This window comes from Apteryx mantelli, chromosome 16 (assembly GCF_036417845.1).
Source record: "Apteryx mantelli isolate bAptMan1 chromosome 16, bAptMan1.hap1, whole genome shotgun sequence".
Lineage (NCBI taxonomy): Eukaryota > Metazoa > Chordata > Aves > Apterygiformes > Apterygidae > Apteryx > Apteryx mantelli.
The window spans coordinates 6,641,858-6,664,559 of NC_089993.1; the positions used below are offsets into that span (position 1 = coordinate 6,641,858).

At 35.6% G+C, this 22,702-nt stretch overlaps 1 protein-coding gene across 8 annotated transcripts in view; it reads left to right on the forward strand.

Moving 5' to 3' along the window:
* Positions 1-22,702, forward strand: part of RBFOX1 (RNA binding fox-1 homolog 1) — a 150,065-nt gene that overhangs the window by 99,426 nt on the left and 27,937 nt on the right. For 6 of the 8 annotated variants that reach the window (XM_013940231.2, XM_067306678.1, XM_067306676.1 and 3 more), the window contains 3 exons: positions 1,239-1,371; positions 11,277-11,316; positions 19,366-19,430. In XM_013940231.2, coding sequence (XP_013795685.1) covers positions 1,239-1,371; positions 11,277-11,316; positions 19,366-19,430 — 238 coding nt within the window. The remainder of the gene's footprint in view (positions 1-1,238; positions 1,372-11,276; positions 11,317-19,365; positions 19,431-22,702) is intronic. The other 2 variants (XM_067306679.1, XM_067306682.1) reach the window with 1 other exon arrangement.

Below are 22,702 nucleotides of genomic sequence, written 5' to 3' on the forward strand. Positions count from 1 at the left end.
TTCAAACCTTCTTTTAAATTTAATGCTAAAACAGATGAAAGACATGTCTGGATTGAAATCAATTCATATTTCAGACTTGAAAAAGTTACTGTTTTGTACATTACCTCCACTCACTTACTTTTATTGGGGTATTACTAAATAATATTTATTTATTTTATACCTTTACATACTGAAAAAAAATTCAACTCTATGCAGCACAATTGGAGTAACCTAAGTGCCAACAGAGCTGGATTTGATTTTCTTGTCTCGCTAGTGATTACATTTCAAAAATTCCTGTTCTAATGTGTTTGCTAGCTATATGTGTCCAAAGGAAGAATGAAGTAATGAAGTTTTGGTTAACAAACTAGAAGAGAAAGTAAAGCAGAAAGTTTTGTTTCTCTTTTTCAATTAAAAGGTTTATGAAGAGAAGCTTTACAGTCATATTACAGAAAAACCTCCAAATTTTACTTCATTACCACAGTTCAATTTCTGAAGAAAATATTTTATCTTAATGGCAATTAAGGTTCACATTTAGTTGTAATGACAATATAAAACTGTTTAATTTCTTCTTCGTGTGCCTAAATTGTTTCTCTTGGGTCTGAATGTTGTCTGAATTCTTATAGATACTTCCAAACTATACAACTCTTGCCTTTGAAGAAATTACAGGTGTCATTATGAACAAAGTACAGCCCCTGTCTCTGAGAAAGCTCTTGCTGTATCTTTCTTTCCCCTGCTACACAGTTCAGTTCCAGTTAATAATCAACTTTCTTAATAAAAAGTCTGTTACAGTTGTAGAATCATTGAATAATTGAGGGGAGCTACTGGAGGTCACCTAGTCCAACATCTCACCCCCACCCAATGCAGAGCCAGCTCAGAAGATAAATCCAGTAATGGCACAGAAATATCTCTGGCATTGTGAATTTGACCCTGACCTGAGTGGCTTTGACCTCAAAAGTCTCCTATTAGCAGCACTGGCTACAGCAGTAACCATTGTTTTTAATGAATGTCTTCTAGTCACCTACCATATTGCCATCTAAATTCCCGGTTTTCTGTTTTCTATTTGTATACAAAGGTTTTGTGTAAGAAAATGAAGCCTTTTGTTAAAAGACTAATAGTTTACCTAATTTGCAACTCCCACATCCACTTAGCGGCATGCTTTAATACAAGCACAAACTCTCTGCTACATCACCAGTACTTTACCTTGTTTTGAAATGGTGGACTGATCTGAGTACTTTATATTCCTCTTGTCTTTTCCCCAGTGCCAGGATTTCCTTACCCTGCTGCAACTGCAGCTGCTGCTTACAGAGGTGCGCATCTAAGAGGCCGAGGTCGCACAGTGTACAACACGTTTCGTGCAGCAGCCCCCCCTCCTCCAATTCCAGCCTATGGCGGGTAAGTGGATCAGCCTCCTTTACCAATTTCCACGAATCTCAGGCTACGCAGTGTTTGCAACTGTGGCGCATGCTGATGGTGTCTCACCACAGAAACCAATGCAGCGTGCAGCCAATCCAAGCGCCCAAAGTGGTGCACCTTGCACAGAGTGTTGAAAAATGACTGTAATTTGTGCTGCCATGGTTGGTAGCCTTAAGCATTTCAGATGTCACATATTGTTATGTAAATTCTCTTAGAGACTGAATGCTATGGAACAGAGAAATTGTTTCGGCTAAAGATGTATTTTCAATGATTGCAAACATCTGGTTATTAAGGAGGTTGGATCAAGTTAACTTCTTTTTCCTCAAATCACCCACTGAAAGTTGTCTCTGGACCTGAAGGTTTAGGGGGTTTTTATAGCGGTGTGTTTAGCTTTTCTAGCTAACGTTTTTACCAAGGTAGAAATCGAGGCTGCTTTTCTCAGGGCCATGTGCTTTTCAGTACGTCTGCTTAAATAATATCTTAGGATTTGCCTGTCAGTGACCTGCAGTTACTAAAACCAAGTAGTAAATTAAAGAAGGAGAGAAATTCATAGTAGTCACTTTCAGAAACTTGATAAACTTCACATAATTCAGAAATGTCGTAAAAGCATGGCGTATTTTGAGGGAAAGGAGAAGGAAACAAATTCTCTTCGTAGCCCTGTAAATGCTGAAACAGAAGGCTTTTGTATGATGCATGTGATCTTTAAGCCCTGGTATTGTCAAAAGATTTTTCAGCTATTAGGAAATCAGGCAGTTAAGGAAAGCAGTAAACTCTGGTTCCACGGCCAGAATAGTATTTTGTGATAGCATCTTGTAGTAGATGTGCCTCTACTTCTTTGTAGAGCAACCAGATGTTTTAGATAAAGGGTCAGGAAGGTTTGGAAAGTCTTTGAGTGAAGGAGATTGTTCTCTCTGCCCTCACTAACCCCCTATTCCACAGCTCCTCTGCTCTCGCTGTGGATATCACCCCATGAGGGGGCTTACAGCACGAGATCGTGCTGTGACCCTGTCCTCCTACTTCATGGCAGTGACAGACGGGTGCCTTTTGCTAGTTTTCCCCCCCTGGGCTTCCCTGACAGTGCTGAGAAGAGCTTGAGAAGGTATCAAGGGCTGGTGCTAGCTTGATCCTTTCCACACTGTTGGAACACAATACCAGGTTTAGGGAGGTGTCGGAAATACGTAGGCTGAGACATAATAAGGTCAGAAGTTGCAGACTAGAAATGGACCAAACAGTTCAAGGTGGTGCAGAATGAGGCACAAAATCTGTTTGTGGATATTGTGATACTATTGTATGTTTGATATTGTCATGCTAAGGGAGTATCGGTGTGTTGTCCAGCTGCATTAGCTTGTTTAGATCCCTTACCAGCCTTTTATAATTAAGCTGCCTATATCTATCCCTGGGAGAAAGCACTTTCCCATGAAGCATTTATCCTGTTAAGCCAAGAGACATGTCATTTGCTAGACAGATTTGCAAATACATCCAGTCAGTCAGTCATTGAACTGATTTTTTGGGGATATTTGGAACAGACACTTTGACTGTTCCTCTATATTAAGCAGTATCACCTCAGAGAAATAGGGTGTTCTGAAAAATTAATATGAAAATGATGCCACAGAAGCAGGTTATTTTTGCAAAAGTGTATTATATTGTTTTTTTCTTTAGCTGCAGTTCAATAAGCAAAATAATACTACCATGACTTCCTGGAGGAAGACACCATGATTTTTGTAAAAACAGATTGCCTGAACTAGCTTTGGGCGAGGATGACATCCCACCTAATGCATCCTACTGTCACCCAGATTGTCTCATTTAGAGGTAGTCCAGGTATTTGTGCATGGCAGTGAAGGGAGCAAGTTTAGAATGCCCTGCAGGTGCAGATTTCATATCTGAATGCCTCCAATGTGAAATGGGTACTGCATATATGAAATAAACATATATATTGCATAGTACAGCACCAATATATATTTTCAAATTTTCCTTTGTGCTTCTGAGTCATTAGCTGTTTACCAGCTTTAAATTACAGGCCCTGCTTGATTAAGACCTCAAGTTGATTCATGTTCTGAGCTTGAGGGTGAAAACAGCCCTACTTAGGTTTCCCGAGTCTCATTTAGGCTTTAATTTAGAAGAATATTTGAAACTATCTGAAAGAACACAAAGTCACAATATTGTGATTTCCTGTTCCACATACAAGTTTTCCTTCTACTTTTTGACCCATATTTCCAGCCAGTAAGCTGACTTAAAAGTCTGTGAAGGCAGCAAGGAACTTTGCCTCCATGATGGGGGTGTGTGTGTGTGTGCGCACGCACAATCCAACAATTTAACAATAAATTAATGTGCTTTAGAAGTTGTCTGGTTAGAAAAGAAAGTGGACTCTGTCCCTCTGTTTATTTTAAAAATAAATTCTTAAATCTGAGCACAGTACACAGTATGTAGGATGATCACATATCAGCTGTTGATTTATTACCATTTTCATGAATTTATCATCTTTAGCCTGCATGACCTTGACCAAAGTCGTAAAGCAATGTAGGAAAATATGTATCAGTTATGTGGGATACACCTTTATTTACCTTTGAATTGGATAATTCTTTTTTTCCTTTTCTTAGTAATTGTAAAATAAGTCAACCCTATGAATCCAGCAAGCAACTTAAATTTGATGTTCGCTTTCATCTTTATCTAGAAGTGTCAATATGGGAGCTGTGAGTGTGTGTTTTATATATATGTTTATAGTTTACTTCAGTGACTCAGCAGCAAGAATTACATTTCCAAGAGTAATTCCTATATATTCTTATGTAATTGTACAACTTACTTACTGTCAGCATCTTTAGGCCTCTGACCAGGTCCTCCAAGTCTAACTTAAGTTAGATGCCAGTATAAACACTGTGAACACCTGTTGTAAGTTGATGCGAAAGTTTGACACTGCAGTCAGGTTCTGAAATGATTCAGAACTGGGCTCCCAGATGTCAGCTAAGTAGTCGAACACTGTCCTGTGGGGTGATTTCACAGGTACGTTGGACAGATCTCACCTACCTCCATGACCTACTCTTAAAGCTGGCTTTGGAGAGAACTGTACAATGCTGCACTGGAGCAGTAAGAAGTTGTGTCTTCTCACTGGTCTGATGACTTTACTGTCTGAGATAAACCTTTGGTAATCCAGGGCTCATGTTTGCCAGTTGGTAGTATTTTCTAGTACAGTCTGACTCTGCAAAAGCTTTCTATTGATTAACTGAAGTAAGAGTCCTTGCCTTAATTTAGGTAAATCTTAGTTCAAATATTAGTCAGGTTTAATTTTTTGCATCCATGTATCCTTTAAAATAAGGCACGGCTTTCTGATTACACAAAAACAATTTCCAACTTCTGTAATTCTTACATCACTGCAGACTTTAGCATACCTCTGTTGCATTGGTCCACAGTGAGATTAATTAAGTTTTATTCTGAAATAATTTCTTTGGCCTAGTGTATTGGATTTTGTACTAGTAATGTCATTTATATAGTAATACCATTTGGAATTTCTTCGAAATGCTTTGTTCCATGCTAACCCATCATTATTCTGACCTATCAAAGAAGCAGAAAGGGATTTTCATCAGGAAAAATCCATTAATCAACCAAAATAATTTACAAATATGAGGTTTTCAGTCACAATGGAAGTAGGAGGCAGGGAAAATTACAGAGAAAATAGAGTTCACAGGAAATGCATCAACTTACAGAAGGAAGCAAACAGCTTTGAATATCATTTGTTGATAAGAAAAATGGAAGACCCTTTGAGTGTTGTTTTGGAATTAGTTTAGTAGCAATTTCTCATTTTTTACTCAAGGAAGTAGCCCAACCTTAGAACCAAGAAACAATTTCATACTGAAGTATTTCCAGTGGTTTAAAGTTATGTTGTAGACTATACTACAGGAAGGAGCAGAAGCAAGATGGAGAATATAATTGCATTTAATGGCTGGGAACATGCAAGGTTTATGGGATCCATTCCATTCTTATGTGTGGGAGTAGATTGCAGATTGATGGGTAAAATGAATGCAGAGTAGCTGAGAAAGGAAAAAAGGTGAAGGCTTAACCCAGAAGAAAATCTTTTAGTGGACTGTAGGAAAGAAGAAATATTTTAAAGATAGGGGAAAGGGATATAAAGGTGTTTGCATGTATGAAAGGAAGAGAATAAAAGAACATAGGCAGATAGGACAATATATGCAAGGAAGAAAGGATGGTAAGGAATGGTAAGGAGAGAAAAGGTGTATGATAAAAAGTGGAAAGAATGGCAACAACAGGAAAATTGAAATAAATGGTATAGGAAATAAAAATGGAAAAAATAAATTTAATAATATATGTTAAGATATAAAATATATCCTTTCTATTACAAATTATACCCACCTCTTGATTGTGAAGACAGTTTTCAGCCAATTGTTATGGTATCCAACTGTTCCCTGTGCCAGAACATACCATATCATGTATTATACATTTTAAAAAGTTGCCAGAAGAATGTGTTCTGGGATAGCTAGGTATCATAGAAGAACATGGACAGGAAGGTAGGAAGAATGACAAGAACTCGAATAATCTCAAAATAAAATAATTTTGTGAAGTTGGGGATGGGAGTAGGAGGAGTAACATATTATTCAGGAGCTATTCCCCTTTGTTAAAGTAATTAATTTCAAGTGCTACCTTCTATCTGATTCAAAATAGAAAAGAAACTACATTTTCCAGTAAATGTTCACTCTCTGATTCTTTACTCTGAATTTAGGAAGGTAGGATAATTAATATAAGCTACTATATTTACTACTTTTATACAGTGGGATTTTTTTTCCAATAGGTTTCTTTGGGTTCTCGTAAGCTTACTCCTACTTTGGACTCTATGCTTTATATATATTTGCAGTGGTTCAAACAAACAAACATGTTTTGCCAGCTCATAGTGATTGATGTCTTCCAGCTTCATTCTCTTCTATGATGCCCTCAATTAATTTTCCAAAGCAAATAGCATAATTTGTTCATGACAAAAAACGTTGAAACTGGAAAGAAAAGAAACTGGAATTAGAGAATACTCTAAAAAGTTTGGAGCAGCATTATTATTATCAATTCTTACAGAAAAGTTTGTTCTATATTTACAACAGTGAAAGTTGTGTTTTTAGAATGTCCAAAATGTGTTACTTCAATATTTAGTCTTTTTTTTTGGCTTATCTTAAATGAGGTCATAATTGTATCTCTTCTATTAGTTGTTTGATGAAGTATATAAAAGGTATACTGTGGTTTCAGCAAAGAGACCAAAACCTGGACGATATGTTTAGGACGGTGAAGGTGACCTTATTAGCAATCAGAAAACAGAGAAGTTTTGTTTCTCAGGTGCTTTCTCTTACTTGTGACAGAGGGGAAATACCTGATTACAACTGTGATTCCTACTGCAGTGGCTGCAGTCATGATTGTGATGCCTGTCTGTTGCACTGAATCAATCACTGCATGCACTTAAGCTGCTTTAGGTTATTTATGTTAACTTGTGCAGATTGTGTGTATGGCTGAGGGCCATATATACTCAGCTGGTATGAAGTTATTGAACTAAGGTTTGCGCAATCAAGAACTGTCTTCTTATGCCATTGATAGATTAGGCATTCAACCTAATTCTTTTGAAAAATAAGAATCAAGAATGGTAAGAAAGAAAGGTGTAATTCTCCCAGAATATTATAAAGGTGAATTCTAACTTAGTAAAGATTTCGTCTTAATGTATTTACAAAAAAAAAAAAAACTATTAGAAGACAGAGAGAATGAAATAAAGCAGTTACAACAGTGCAAAACAGATGTATAATGAGTTGGTGAGAAAACAGTGTTTCATATTTAGCAAGAAATAATTTCAGGAAATAATTACTGCATATTCATAACATCATTTAGAGGCGTATTTTCATATTAAATCAGGATTTCCGTATTCTCTGATTTTTCCTGAGCACTATAAAATCATAAAGTACATCTGCATAAATCCCCCAAATCTGTTATTTTAATGCATCCAGCTAGTGCATTAAGATAGCATCCATTTCTGGGTGAAGCAATTCAGATTTCAATAATGTGGTTACTTCCAGACCCTGTGTTGGCTTGTAAGGAACTCAAGATTCATCTGTCTGTCAAGATAATTTTTTGAATATAAAGTGCAAAACAAGTTGTGGTGAGATGGGTCCCTATGTGATATATTCACTCTCTTCTGAGGCTTGAGACTTATCATCTGTTCTCTGCCTACAGCTTCAGAGAGAGAAGAGGAGATGATGAGCCAAATTACCCTTAGGAGAATTATTTACTGAAGGAAAGAAAGAGAACATAGCTGTTGGTTTTCTATACTTTGTCCTTCTGATAAAGGGCACTGTTATAAAATAAATTTGACTCCACTGGTAAGACTGAGTCACAGGAGTCAACAAATGATAAAGATGGTGAATAGAGCAAATATACTCTGAAAACATGAAGAAAAATAAGAAGCAAACTTCAAAAGAAGTAGCAGGTTTTATATTTAGCATCAATATCATACTACAAAACTGTATGGAGAAAATAAAATGAAATCAGCTGATTTCTTTTCAGCATGCATGCCCTGCTTAGGAATGTTACACTCATGTGCCTGATGCTGTCACTTCCTCTTACTACTAACCAAATTTAATGATGGAGTCATGCATCCATGCTTCATTTTAGTGTAGGGTACATCTTCCGGTATATCATTTATCAAGCAGTTGCAAATTTAGAATTCAAAATAAGTTTGCATCTGTACATGACGGAGCATTATATGTAAAAGGAAGGCCTAGATAAATGAAGTAACCTATCCAAGATTACGACTGGCTTCATTTGGGAATTCTAAGTACAACAGCCCCTATTCATCTTGCAATGTCTTCACTACAAATTCACACATCATCACGAGGAGGAAGAGAAAAAGATCCCCTTTCTGACACATATTTCTCAAATGCATTGTAATTCAATTTTAAATTACAGAGTTTAATAATAATTGAAAATAGTATGTTTTAACATACTAATACAGTAATCTTTTTTTTTTTTTTTTTTTTTACAATTAGTTAAAGTGATACAGAATTAGATTAGCACTTAACAGTTGAGACGATCATGATTCCTTAGAGGTTCCTATAAGGTCCAAAGACCTTATATCATTTTTTACTCAGAGCCTCTGTTTTTCAGTAAGGATATTTTCTTCTGGTATTAATCAACTTTTTGTTTATTTAGCATTTCTATAGTTGTATTCATGTTTCTTATGGTAATGGAGATATCCAATTATTTTTGAAACATACTTCTGAAGCAATTCTATGCTGCCGCTAGTCATTTTAAAGGTTGGAATCCAGAAGCAACAGGTAGACAAGAAAAAGTAGTTTTGTCACATATTCTTTTTCAGATCAAAAGAACTAAAATACTTCTTCTGTTTTCCCCATATGCACTGATGCATCATTAGTTTTTCTCACTGGTCATCTTTTGGAATTTAAGTATTTCATGTTAGATAAGTTTGTCACCAACCAGAAACTATATTGAAGATATATTGAGATGGGGGAATCTTGCTGCTACTCAGAGTTTTGTTACCTCCTAAGTATAACATTAAGCAGTAAATTTTGAAGCACATTTTTGAGATGGATGATTTTTTGTTACACACTGTAATTTCAAGTAGATTATTGCCTGTGTAACATGGCGTATGTTGAAAGACGAGAACGTATTTCTTTACTGGGAATTACTGGAATGCTGGATGAGAGTAGCACTGAATGCCATCTTTACATGGTCATTTTTGGATTAGTTGCTTGTTAACCTCTTGCAAAAATGTTATTTGAATTGCATGGTTCCACTAAGGTTTGGGGGTTTTTTTAATCCTGTTATAAAAACAACACAGGTTTATCCTTATTTTCTGCAGCTCTTGTGCTGTTTACAGAACTGGTAGCCTGATGGAGGGAACAGCTGAAAATGCAGAAACTCTTTGAACTGTGTGTTACATATAGCTACATGTTACTGAAAATAACATCTTGAGTTATACATTATATGCAGAAATGTGCAATTTTAGACTTTTTCTAATAAGCATTAAATAATTTTATACAATGTACAGCAGCACTAACCTAGGTATCATCTTCTTGGTGCGGGGGCTGAGTTTGACCTCTAAATAAAGGAATGAGTAATCCTTTCCAGAAGATATGTGAATGTTTAGAATATTAAGTCCTTTTCTTTTGAATGAATGTGTGTTTGTTCAAATGCATGTCATCTGAAAAACAAACTTGCTATATGAAATTCCTAATAAGGTTCTCCATCTTCAGTAAACTTCATATCATGATCTCATCGAACTCTTTCCATGTTGTTCATGATTGTGTACTTCTACCTCACACTCATGTGGAATGTTCTGTTATTTCTTACATGCAAACAGGTATGAGAAAAAGCATGTAATATTTTTAAGTACTTAAAATATCAAAACCAAAATGTAGGGACACTACCATGTAAACAGTAGGCTTTCTGACTACTGCCTGTGTAGACCAGGTTTGGCATATCCTGTTCTGGAGATATAATATGTGGAAAAACACATAAGTAAACTTCTGACCTTACTGAAATGAGTGGCAGGGACTCTCTGATTTAAGTGGAGCTGGGATTTCATACATTATTATTCCATAGTAAACTTTTGTCATTGATAAAGTATAATGTGGTTTAAGTGTATGTATGCATATATACAATTTTGTCAAGTGATTCTGAGACGTACCAGCTCAGCTCTCTGGATTTCAGGCATATGAACTCAATAGATTGCTTGTATTTCTGATGTGAAAATTCTTCTTAATACTGCAGAGTGGCTTAGGATAGCAACTTGATGATAACTAGTATTCCCAAATTGAAAATACTGTTGCCAAAAAAAAAAACCCCAAAACCCCAAAAACCTATTATGTGCTCCTGTATTTAGCTCTTGGGTTGATTCTATTTGATATACCTATTTTAAGTTGCAGAACTGTCAAAATAAAAGCAAAACTGCAGGATTTATATTACGTATGTAATTGGTAGGCCACTACTGCGTAGTTCCAGTTTCAGTCAGTGTAACCATTTAAGTCATCCTTGCCATACTGTGTCTTCCATCCTGAAGGATTTAGAATCTAAAATTTGAACTAGTCACACTGACAATTTGTCTTAGCTGAAATGCAGCAGTCTCTGGGTGAACTCTTAACAGCAACATAACGATACTACTTTTTTTTCAGTTAAGAAGCTGTAATGTATCCAACCAAAGCTGCAGGGGCGTTTCAGAACCATAGTCATGTTCACCAAAGTTGTAAAATGATAAAGTGAGGAAGGTTGATACTTTTCTTTTATGAATAATGCTATGATATTCTTAACAGACGTATTGTCACTATCTGAAATGCGTATCAAGCCGACAGCGCAGTATCTCTGAGGTGTGTGTAGGTTGAGGTAGTGAGATTTGACCCAAGGGGTAGAATACCACCAGTAAGATTCTTTCACCCATTCCCTCACTGTATGCACTTTTGTTTTGTAATGACAAAGACCACTTTGTTTCAGAGCGCTGACATGGTTACAGGACAAGAAAGGAGTATTTCAGGAAATAACATTATGTTGGTGTAGCAAAACTGACGGCAGGATTGGCCCACTGAAAAATTTTAAAGAAAAAATGCTGACAATTTGGGATTTCTTAAAAAAAAAAAAAATCAAAAATATTCTCCAATTCTGCCATGCTTCGCCTCTCTTTGACTAAGCATTTGGCATACTTTATAAAGATCTTATATTCAGTACAGTTTCACCCCTGATATTATTACCAACCTCCTTAACCAATGTGCAGAGTGCCTGCATTCCCCCCTCCCTGTGTTCTTGTGACAAGACTAACCTCAGCTCTGCCGGGGTTGGTGGCATTTGCATGTGGAAATGCACTAATATGGATGTTTTTCTTTGTGTGTGCATCCTTGCAGTGTTGTATACCAGGATGGATTTTATGGTGCAGACATTTATGTAAGTATTCATTGATGTGCATGCTGTCCTTGTACATTACCAGAGTCATTCTTTTTACAAGTTTGCTGCCTAGCTTGACTCTGTTTTGTCTATTTACCATCCCTTGCCTGTCAGAAAGAATTGAGAAGAATATCTCTCATATTGGAAGACCTTTCTGTTCATTACATCTATCATTGTTCAGTGGAGCTGAATTAACTCTTCAATCAAATGCTGAATGAATGCAAAAAGATGTGAAAAATGCGCGGGGGGGGAAGGCTTCTCCCTTCAAAATTAAAGTTCTAAGAAACAGGTGTAAAGGTTAAAAACAAAACAGAAACATTCCTCTGCAAATCCCAAATACTTGTTCTTAAAATCAAAGCAAATTGAGTATTATTAGTACCTGAAGTGTGACAATACTGTATGGAGAGACATCGACCCAATTAGGAATTCCCAAATCCAGGCAATATTTGCTTATATGTAAGTCCTGCGGTGACAGTAAAGCTTAATTACATAGTCAGTTGAAGATATGGCTATGTATTGTCCTTTATCAGAGTAGACGTCTGTCTGCTCTTTTTGAATCTACCTATTTCAATTTAAATGAAGTAGGTAGAAACTGCTCATGGTGTAAGGAGTGGTTATGTTTTTTAGTAAGGATTGATAGGACTGGATCCACCATTACCTACCTCACATTAAAGCCTCATTGGCTACCAATTTCATTTTAAATAACTTTTTTTTTTTTTACATTTATTACCAATACTGAAGTTTTTAACTTGAATATATACAGAGGCTACTTGGTCTGAGTATACAAGAAGTTTCAGATGATTGAGGCTGAATTTCACTCTTCTAAAAGTAATTAGTTTTTATACCCTATATTCACAGTCTTTAAAAATATATGGATGTAACATATTTTATTGATATTCCACTAATCTTTCACATTTGTTATCATTTTGATAAAACGATATGATCCTAAATTACAGGTATTTAGGAATTGTCTTTATTGCAACGGACAGCTTTCTTGAACCTAATTGTGCTTCTGTTGTACTGTCTCTCTTGAGATACAAAGAGATGGATTAGGTGAAATTGGGATGGACATTAAAAATTCTGTAGGAAGTGCTAGAAAACACTACTTATATTTATTATGAATAATCTCTTAGAACTATTTCCAAGGGAAAAGAATTTTTTGGATCAGTTTTATACAAAGGAAAGCCATTTGAATTTATGGAAGAAGTGTATACTACTTTTCTGATGGGGGGAAAAAAGGCTAAAAATTTGAGTAGTTTAAAAGTATATTGAATTAATATGGATTAAGATTCTCTCTTTGTGTACTTAGTGATGTTATCAGGAACACGTTGTTTATGATACCTGAGAATCACCATTTGCTGAAGGCTAACACAAGTGTAGTATGCTGCTTAAATTTCACCTAAACACAGTGCTGTCAAATTTTTGAGCTGTATAGGATATGTTGTACAGTGATGAATTTCTTCAAGTGTGGTTTCCAATTTTCATTTTTTTTCAAACTGTCAAAAGAACATGACATTCATTTTGCTCAGTTTACCAACCTGAAAATCTGAAAAGCAACAAGACATCTTTCTCAGGCTTGCTTAATGTGATAGTATAGGTGGGAACTAAATGTTAATGTTACAGTTGGTAGTTTTGGAACTCGCTGCTGCTGAAAAACATGAGTATCTCTTTTGATGCTTGAAAATAACAGCAGTCATACTTTTGGTTTTACTCTATTTCATTTAAAGATGGCCTTCACCCTCTCACAAACTCTCACATTTCGGCTCCAAAAGCAGGTGATTTCAATGAGGAAGATGCTGAAGAAAATTCCTAATATCCAGTAGCTTCAGTTTCACTCTCTGCAGTATTCATGTGCTTAAGAAAATGGGATGGCTGTACTGATGCATCATTTGCATTTACTTGCTGGCTCATATTTTTGCCTGCATTTCTTAGCTTCTTAATGGAGAAGAATGCTTACCTTTACAGTAGTTGATAGAATTAAAACATTTTTGTGGAAGCTGTTTGAATTTTTTATATTGTACTTAAAACTGCTTATTTTGTAACTTATTTTTCTTCACATTTGTTCTTTCTTGCATCTAAAACATTTTGAAGGAGGGAGAGAGAGAGAAAATTGGCCTAAGTCAAAAGAAAATATACAATTCACAGTGTATTAGTTCTTTGCAGCAGACCAAGTTATTTATTAAATCCCAAATGTTCTACTCAGCTAGTCTTTTTAAATGCAGAGCAGATGCTTTGTGAAAAAGATAAAATTAAAATTCAAACAATATAGGTTCTAATAGTAAATAGGAGAGAAAAGAACCTCAAAAATACCAAAGAGAGCAAAGCCAACGGAACAGAATGCTGAAAAGCCAGACCAAAAATATACATTAACCAGTATATCAGATTGTGTTTCCTTCTGATATGATTACATTGAGCAGTGACAGTAGTATGGACCATGCTAGGTTATGGACCATTCATAACTAGGTATCACTATAGATATGCTTTTGATGGCTAGCATGTGTGCAAAGGAAGTAGAGAAAACAGAGAAAGATTCTGGTTGGGTAAAAGCTATAGGGAAAACCAAGAACAGCAAATAGCCAGAGTGGATTAATACTAACCAGAGGAATAGAAGAGAATAAGAATGTAAAAATAGTAGGAGGGAAATACAGTCTAAAATAAAAAATCCACAGCCACAATTCTAAATGTAATGTAATGCAGTCTATAGTTCATATATTTTTATATGAAATGTAATAACGCCTCTGAAATAGCTGAGTTATTGAATTCCTTTTTAAAATGTGCCTTTAATAAGGAAAAGTAAAGGAGATGATTAGGAAGTAAGGAAGACCTTTTAAAATTAAGTATTGATTCACTAAGAGAAAAAGTCATTAAAAAAGAATTAGGGTTGCCTGCCAGCAAATATAGAAGTTCCTAGATGAAGATTGACACCTGTGGAAGTAAGAAAATGCACTTCACAAAATGAAACAAAAATACTAACAGACACAGAAATACACAGTTAAAATAACAGCTCTGCACTATTGCTCTGCTTTATCTTAAATCTGTTTTTTTTTTTTACCATTGTCATAAAGAATGTTTTCAGAACATGTCAGTCTTCAATCCACACATAAAATGCTAAGAAACATGAGAAACTTCCAAACTCTCACAAGACCAGTTTTAATCATGCCTTAGTAATACTGTTTAACCGTGTTTATTAGTCAGTCTTACTGTTTATAGCGAGATTTTCCAACCTCTTCTCAGGATCCTGAACCTGTGATACTGTAATAGTAAGGGGCCGAGAGGGTGTATAAGTACAAAGGTAGATTAGGATTTGTTCCACGTTACTGGCTGAGAATAAGGCATGTTTTGTGAGCATGGGCCTGGAAACAGATCATCAATAGCTACTGCCATCTCTTCTAGCTCAAAGGTATGACGGTATTGAGGCTGGAGCCTGTATTTCCTTCCCAAGGAAAGAGGAGGCATTTTAGGTAAAAGTGTACTGAATGTCTAAGTAACGTTCCCTTGGTACTAGGCGGGTGTGCCCAGACAGGGAATCCATTGCCGCCACCAGATACCGCGGAAGGCGCTGGTCAAGTGCGAAAAGCAGAGAGGTGCCCTTAGCTCCCAAGGCTTCCTTTCCAGGACCAAAGACTTTGTGTTTCGTAAACGGAGCGATACGCTGTTTTCTGGGCTTACAGAATTAGAAGGGAGGCATGGAGAAATGCCTTTTCCAAGGGCGAAAGCCTCCCCCGAGAGCCGCGGGCTGGGCCACCTGGTACGCTAGCCACCCCAGCGCTCCACCGATGCCTGCTGAAAGTCTGGAGATCTAATGATGAAATGTCCTACTGTCCATACTGTTTAAACCTCAATATTGTATGGATGGAGGAAGAGGAAATGATTGTTTCTTCTTTCTATACTCTGCAGGGCTGGGCGTAATTTATCCCATTTTTAACCCAATTTCTCTATTTTTAGCTAATAAGGCAGGTATAATTCTCAATAGTAGAGAAAGTTTTGAACCTTGATTAATTTAATATTCACAAAATACTTTGAGAACCTCGAGTGAAAGGGTGTATAGGAAGTAGAAATGAGGAAGAAATATTCTCAACATTCACATAGAACATTTACTATGTTAGTAAGAGGAAAAGTCTACGGAAGAAAATAGGCATTGTTTAGACTGGTTTAAATATACATATCTACAAAAAACACTGTCGGTTCATCTGAGATCAAGATCGAGTAAAATAATTTAGCTATTTTAGGAGGGAGTATACATATTTATATATGTTTTTGTGATCTATAGATATGTGTTTGTTTAACTTGTTTTTGTGCAAATTATACTTACTAAGTATGTATACATTTTATTTAAAATACAGGTATATTTGATTTTCCATACATTTTCATTTTATTTTAGCTTATTTGCAAATTCTGTGATCACTTCCAAACATGATTAAGATTACTTTGCAGCAATTGGTTTCTGATCTTCCACTGATCCCACTGACCTTTTTCAATTTGCTGGAGCCACAGAGATGTATAAAACACTGAGAGGAAACTTGTAATGAGTAGCTTTGGGGAATTTGTCTGAGATCTGTCCTTCCTTCCCTCTCTTTCCTTCTCGCTTCATTCAAATCATTACATTTTTGTTTCTTTATAGAGTAGTATTTCAAGAGCCTGTGTATGGCAATAAGTTACTACAGGTATGACATACTGAGTGTTGAAAAACCTCATCATGCTGAATGTAGCCTGCTGTAAAATCATACTAATACTCAAATCATTCGGTGAGAATACGGGTTCTGTGTGTAAAATGTTAAGAATAGGCTACCAGTTGCATTGTTTTGCATCACAAAATCACAGATTTTCTTCAAGTCCCGTGAAGTACAACGCTCACGGCTGTGAGTGTCCCACTCAGTATTTTATGCCAATGAGTTATTTCGTTGTATTTGGACTGCAAGTGTATTGGCTTTACACTTCATTTTTTAAAGACAACGTAATCTGCTATAACATTGCAATATCATTCTTCTGAAAGTAGCGAATATGGGAGCACAGATAAGGCAGTAGAAATTATTTTAGCCAAATGTATTATTTTAACTGATTTTTCAAAATAATACCTTAAAGCACAACAGTCAGATACTTTCTGCTTGAATGTACTTAGGGAAAATAAAAACAGTTCTAAAACATTTCTGAAACATAGGCACTACAAATTATATTATTTATTACTATGTAATTATTACAGAATTTAGTTTTAAATGTTTCACATGCAGTCTAAAGCATGAAGATAAATATTCAGTGTATCACTCAAGGGATATATATCTAGTAGATATTACTAGTGTATTCTTCATCTAAGATATAGGCCAAGTTCAAAATCAGAAAATTGTCAGGTAGAACTTGTCACGCAGGTTTAGAGTTCACTGGCTTGAATGACAGATTCTCATCCTGATTCCCAATATAAAGTGTACCAAGACTGCAGAAAACAAAATCAGTAAAAATTATTTGCTTAAGAATGTTTTTAAGTGTAATTTTATAAGAGAGTATGCTATAAATATGAAAATATGACATGGGCTGTTAGGGAACTATGACTCAAGTAACTTGATATCAAAAAATTTAGACCCCTTGGGTTTAGATTTCAAAAGTATTCAGGCGGGTTCAATAACTTAGGTCTCTTTTTCTTTTTATTGCTTTAGATTCAGTCTTTTCAGGCCTCTCACAAATTTAATGCTGATTGTTGAATCCAAAGCAGCTTAATAAAGTTCAGAGTTTAGCTTGATTGTTCAGCAGCATTTCCTTGATGAATGCAGATCAAAATGTAAGCATAAAAGGAATTTAACTCTTATATTTAGGGAAAGCAGGTTTTGAACAAAAAACAGATCTATCTTCACAGACTGACCAATTTTCAATGGTACTTAAATAAAGGAAAGCAAAACAATTCTCACAGAGCCTCCCGTCTGTAGGTTTAAGAGCAGCCAATATGTGAACAGCCTGTCTTATTTGGGTCTGATTAAGAATATTGCAACACTGATCCTTTTAGGTAGTGGCCTCTTCTCAGTCTTCTACTTCATTATGTGCCTAGTTGGACTGAAATGAAGTGACCTTTCTCATTTAAGTAAGGGCTTATAGAATTGGACTATTAGGACACATAGAGAAATCATACCTGAGACTAATTAAGGATCATGGCATTCTACAGAATCCCTTACTGTCTGCTACAAATTTTCAGGACTGGATCATGAAAACGAGCTTGTAAAATTGAATATCCTCTTTCTACTTTTCCCATTTGGTACTCCATGATAGCAGAGATATTTAGACCTCAAAAAATAGAAGGGAGAACAGATGAAGTGTATCATCTCTCACCATTCTCCTGGTAGCACAAGCCAGGCCAAGTGTGTCACTTCTATTATCTTCTCCATCAGCTTCAGTGTTTACTGGCTCTGTTTGCACTTGGTGACATTCATTATTTGACATCTGATTGACCATATGGAAATACCTGCAAGCAATATTTGCCTATTATATGTTTATTAGTCTATTATTTGCTTATTAGTCACCTCTTGCTTTATAAAAATCAAATGCTCGAAATGCCAATGTGTTTCTTGTCAATGCTTCTTTGCTTGCACAGAGAAGAAGCTTGCTGCAAAAGAGGCAGCATATATCACATATATAGTATACAGCACGTATAGTATATGAAACCTTACTCCACCTCACTCTAGTGTTTGTCTCGCACAATGGCTTCGGGCAGGGAGCTGACCAATACTGAGTAGGTAACTACTATTCTTTAGGTGAGCACTTGAAAAAAGTCCAAAAGCGTGTTCCTCAGCTATGTTGACAATTCAAAGCCTGGAGTTTCTAGCTGGCTGTCAGTTATGTGTAGAACATATGTTTATTCCTAGGGTGATGTGTCATCATCAGCTGAGCAGTGAATGATTATTTCCAAAAATAAACTGCTTCAGACCTTCAAACCAAAAGTGGCTTATGTCTGTTAGGGATGAACGCGTTTTGCCAAGTAAAGTGGTAGAAAGGGAAATAGGTTGTAGCAGTCGGCAAAATGATCTTCCTGCTTTTCTAGAAAGTAAGAGCGATTTTTTTTATTTGTGAAATCAAAACAGAAGACTCACAGAACTTTCTACAGTAAAAATAAAATACTGTTTTAGTAAGGGTTGACACAGAGTAGTCTATTCTTCATGCTTCAGCATATTATCTTGCGTGAATACAGCCTTCAAGAAAAAAAGATCAATCCATTAAAACGCACACTTTAGCAAGAGGGGGAGTTTCATTCAAAGCTGAGAGATCTGAGAGTTTCTTTTTCATCTCTTCGTTAAGGTGGGGGGAAGGTGGGAAAGGAAATAGGACAGTCCCACGTCCCAGAGGACTCTGGGGTGGCGAATTCTAATTGGAACGTAAATAGGGTTTGCGTTATCTGCGGAGACTGGCCCCTGCTTGTTAATTGGCATGCTGAGATCATTTTGCAATGCTTGATATAACGCCCTGGTCCATTGAACAGGAAGCTCTGCTGTTTTCACAGTTTGATAATCAATGCATCACCGCACACAATTCCTTTCAAATGTGTGTTTGTTTGTCCTGTTTGCTTAATTGAACAGCTGCAATTACTGTTACATACAACTGAATGTTAATTCAGGGAAGAAGAGATTTTTCCTTCTTCATTATAATTTTATGTATAATTTGGAAACTTATATAACATTAAGTATTAATTCAGTATACAAATCCAAAAAAAATTTGATTAGCAGCTGAGACTTTTTTTTTCTTATAACTTTTTATTGATGTAGCCTACACCTCATTCTTAAGAACAATTGCTACTTGAAAACTTGTAGAAGAATGCAGTATTGTCATATTAAAAAAATTGTTTTGATGAATACACTCCACTGCTTTCTCCTGATCTCTGGAACAAACCTTAACAAGTACAAATCTGTGGTGATAAATTTTGCTTAACCCTTCACTGGAATATTCAGTATGTATTTGACCCCTTAACTGGATTTACAGCATGACAGTAATATTTCAGTCGGTTGTTGCTAAATTTTGTGAAACATTGTTTACGCTGCTGTAGCAATACAATTAGAACGTGAGTTTGTGTTTCAGGGTGGTTATGCTGCCTACCGGTATGCCCAGCCTGCCACTGCCACTGCAGCTGCCTACAGTGACAGGTAAGAGCTAATGTGTTACTAATAAGTATTTGACCAGTGGAAGTTGAAGATGATTTTATGAATTTGCGTTGTTTAAGTCTCATAACTGTCTTGTTGCTCTGCAGATAACTGTGATTTCTAAAGCAGGCTGTTTTATTATAATCCATGAATAGCCATAAATTGAGGGATTTTAGGCCTTAATTGAGAATTACGCATGAGACATGCACATTCCCAAGCTGTAGATCATTCAGTTAATGTCTGTGACCCTTGTGCAATGTAGATAAATATATGTACAGCTTCATGATGGTCTGCAACTTAAGATCATTATTTGTCTTATGAGTATTATTTCAGTTGATTTAGAACCCAAACCTGTTGAATGCCCTCGATTCCCACTGACGTCATTTTAGTCAGTGGAAATCGAGAATGAACTGTATCTAAGCTTGAACTATCCTAGTCAAAACTATTTTTTTTTCCATTTGCTTTCTTTCCAGACATTTTTTGGAATGCTGAAAAAAAATTCAGTTACACTTCTTTTGCTGTATATTTTTATCCTAAAAATATAAACTACATTTGGTGAAAATAGTATCAGGAATGAAAGATTATTAAAATCTGCATAAGACAAACATGCAAAGACTTTTGTAATCTAGCAGGGATGTCATAGAAATTAACTCTTTTTTCTTAGAAGATGAAAATCGTGATCCTTTTGAAGTCAATGTCTGAATTGCTATTGACTTCAATAGGAATAGGATTTTGTCAAACTGCATAAAAATAAATACGCATAAGTCTTTGTAGTGTGTGGACATGATTTTGTAATGAAAATAAGGAATATACTATTTGTTCTTAAGAAATTGTACCTTTAACAAAATCTATGCTACCATTAATACTTTTCAAATCCTTGAAAAGTGTACGGTCATAAAGGGAGGAATGTGTATTGCGAAAGATAGATATGTGCAGATCTTATGGTTCACAATAGCAGCAAGAAGTATGGTCGCACTTCTGTATTCCTGATATAAGAAAATTTTCCCCCAAAATCAGGGAGAAAATTTCTTAAGTCTTGAAATGTATTGAAAAATTACTTTGAATGCTAAATTAGGCATTGTTTTTAAATGTTTCTGTTTCTTAAAGAAATCAACAGATAAAGAAATTTTAGTGAACTGTTTCTTAGATTAAATGCTGTTCATGGATTCCGTATTTTTAGAATAAAGTACTATGGTCTGAATGTTACAATGCTATGCATGCATATTTGCCTCTCAAATGCTTATTCTGGGTAATGAAGATACATTTCTTAGTTATGTGAATAAAAATTTGCATGTGTGGCTGAGGCATGCTGTGTCAGACAGGTAAGCGAGTTACTTTCTATTAATTTCGGGTGAATAATATCAAGTAGATACTGCTGTTTGCACTTTGTTTGCGATGTCCTATTTCTACTGAGGGTAACCTCCAAGGCGAAGTGCTACTCCGTAGTTCCATTTCATTTCCACAAAGGCGTGTTGTTAGCATGTCGCAGGGCTAGGATTCTGTGAGCTTATAATGCAAAACAATTCCTGAGTCTAAAAACTTAGTAAACTGAAAGGACAAAATTATAAATAACCTCCTGTGGTTAGCCATTTTTTGCCAGATATCATTCAGGTGTCTCTGGATCATTTTATAGGGTGTTTATTTCTATAAATAAATGAATTTCTGAAAATCTGTATGTCACACAGAGAAACTGAACAATACCAAGGTGACTTTTAAATCTTTAATTACGAATTAGTGTACCTTCTCATAAAACAAATCACATGTTCTGCTATTTGTAGAGAGCAAACGGCACTAAAAGTTACGCTGGCAATGAAAAAAGCAAAGGATTTGCTTAAGAGGAAGATAGTGTTCTTAAATGCTGTAAAGAAAGCTTAAGATGCTATCAGTATTAATACAGTTGTTATCCTTAACTATTTTTTTGAAAAAACTCTCTAATTTGCAGATGCACTTTGTGTGTAATTAGAACTGTAATAGCCTGAGTTTGCTGCATAATTTTAGGTATCTTAAATGAATTTTATATCTTTGGCTTTTTTTTAATTTAGTTTCTCTTTTTAAATGTGGTTACCCCTCATTTCTGACTTGCTTCCCCCAAGTGAATATGGTATCTTGTGATGATTACAAATATTGTAATTGAATTTCTTTATGGGGGAATCCTAAAGCTAGCATAGGAAACAAAACAGAAACAACCTGCTCAAACATTTCTTTGCATATGTGAAACTATATGCAAACATGGATACCTCTGATTACTCACAACTACAATTTGTGTTAATTTTATTAGCTTTTCATTGATTTTTCACTGAATGTAATTTAGCAACCCTTTTGTGAATCATTAGTCCTGTAAGTGCTGAAATACAGTTCAGTACGATTGCTCGTATCTGTTCTTCTCAATGTAATAATCACCTGCTGTCCAGTGATGATATTGAAGAGTCCATATTTGATTATACACTGCTCCTTTTCAGTGTTGATTTCAACCCCTATTTAAGTTAATTGTAAATGAAATATACTTACTGTTTATATTAAAACCATGCCCAGTAAAATGAAGTGAGTGCCAACAAGTATATACTACTGAGGCAGAGACATAACATGGAAATAATGCTTTATTAAAAAAAATATTTTTGGTCACAGATCATATACATGATGAATGGCAAGGTTCCATATTTGACATGTTTCTTTAATTGCAGAGATGGAAAGAGCAAATCTTTAGATTGGAAACATATTTTGGTAAATTAAAAATAAAGGTTAACAGAAAGATTTGGGACTCCAGAATCAATACAGCAAGTCAGTGGATAATGATCACTGTAACAGAGCCCTATTGTGAAGAAATGCAATGGTATCCGTGTTTGTCACAGTTGGAAATAGTGCTGGGAATAAGCAAAGAACGGATATATAGGGGAGAATCAGGTGGCAAGGAAACAAATGAAAGCAAAACCCTAAGTTATTTGTTAGGAAAAATCATGTGCTCATAAAAATAAATTCAGAACTGAAGTAGGCCTTGCAGATATCTCCAGTCACTTCTTAGACTTATAAAACTGAAAGAAAACAAAAACCCAAACCAAAAAAAGAGGCATTTTATTTTATTTATGAAGCAATATAATCACTGAATATAACTCAGAAAAGTAGAATGGGGTTCTCACTCTGTGTGATCCATATTAAATTTCTCTTAAAGATTTGAGCCTCTTTGAAGAATTGGAACAATTTCATCTTTAATTTTCCGATATTTAAAGTGTTATTGATAAATTCCCCATTTCTTATAACTGATAAAAGGGGACCTACTG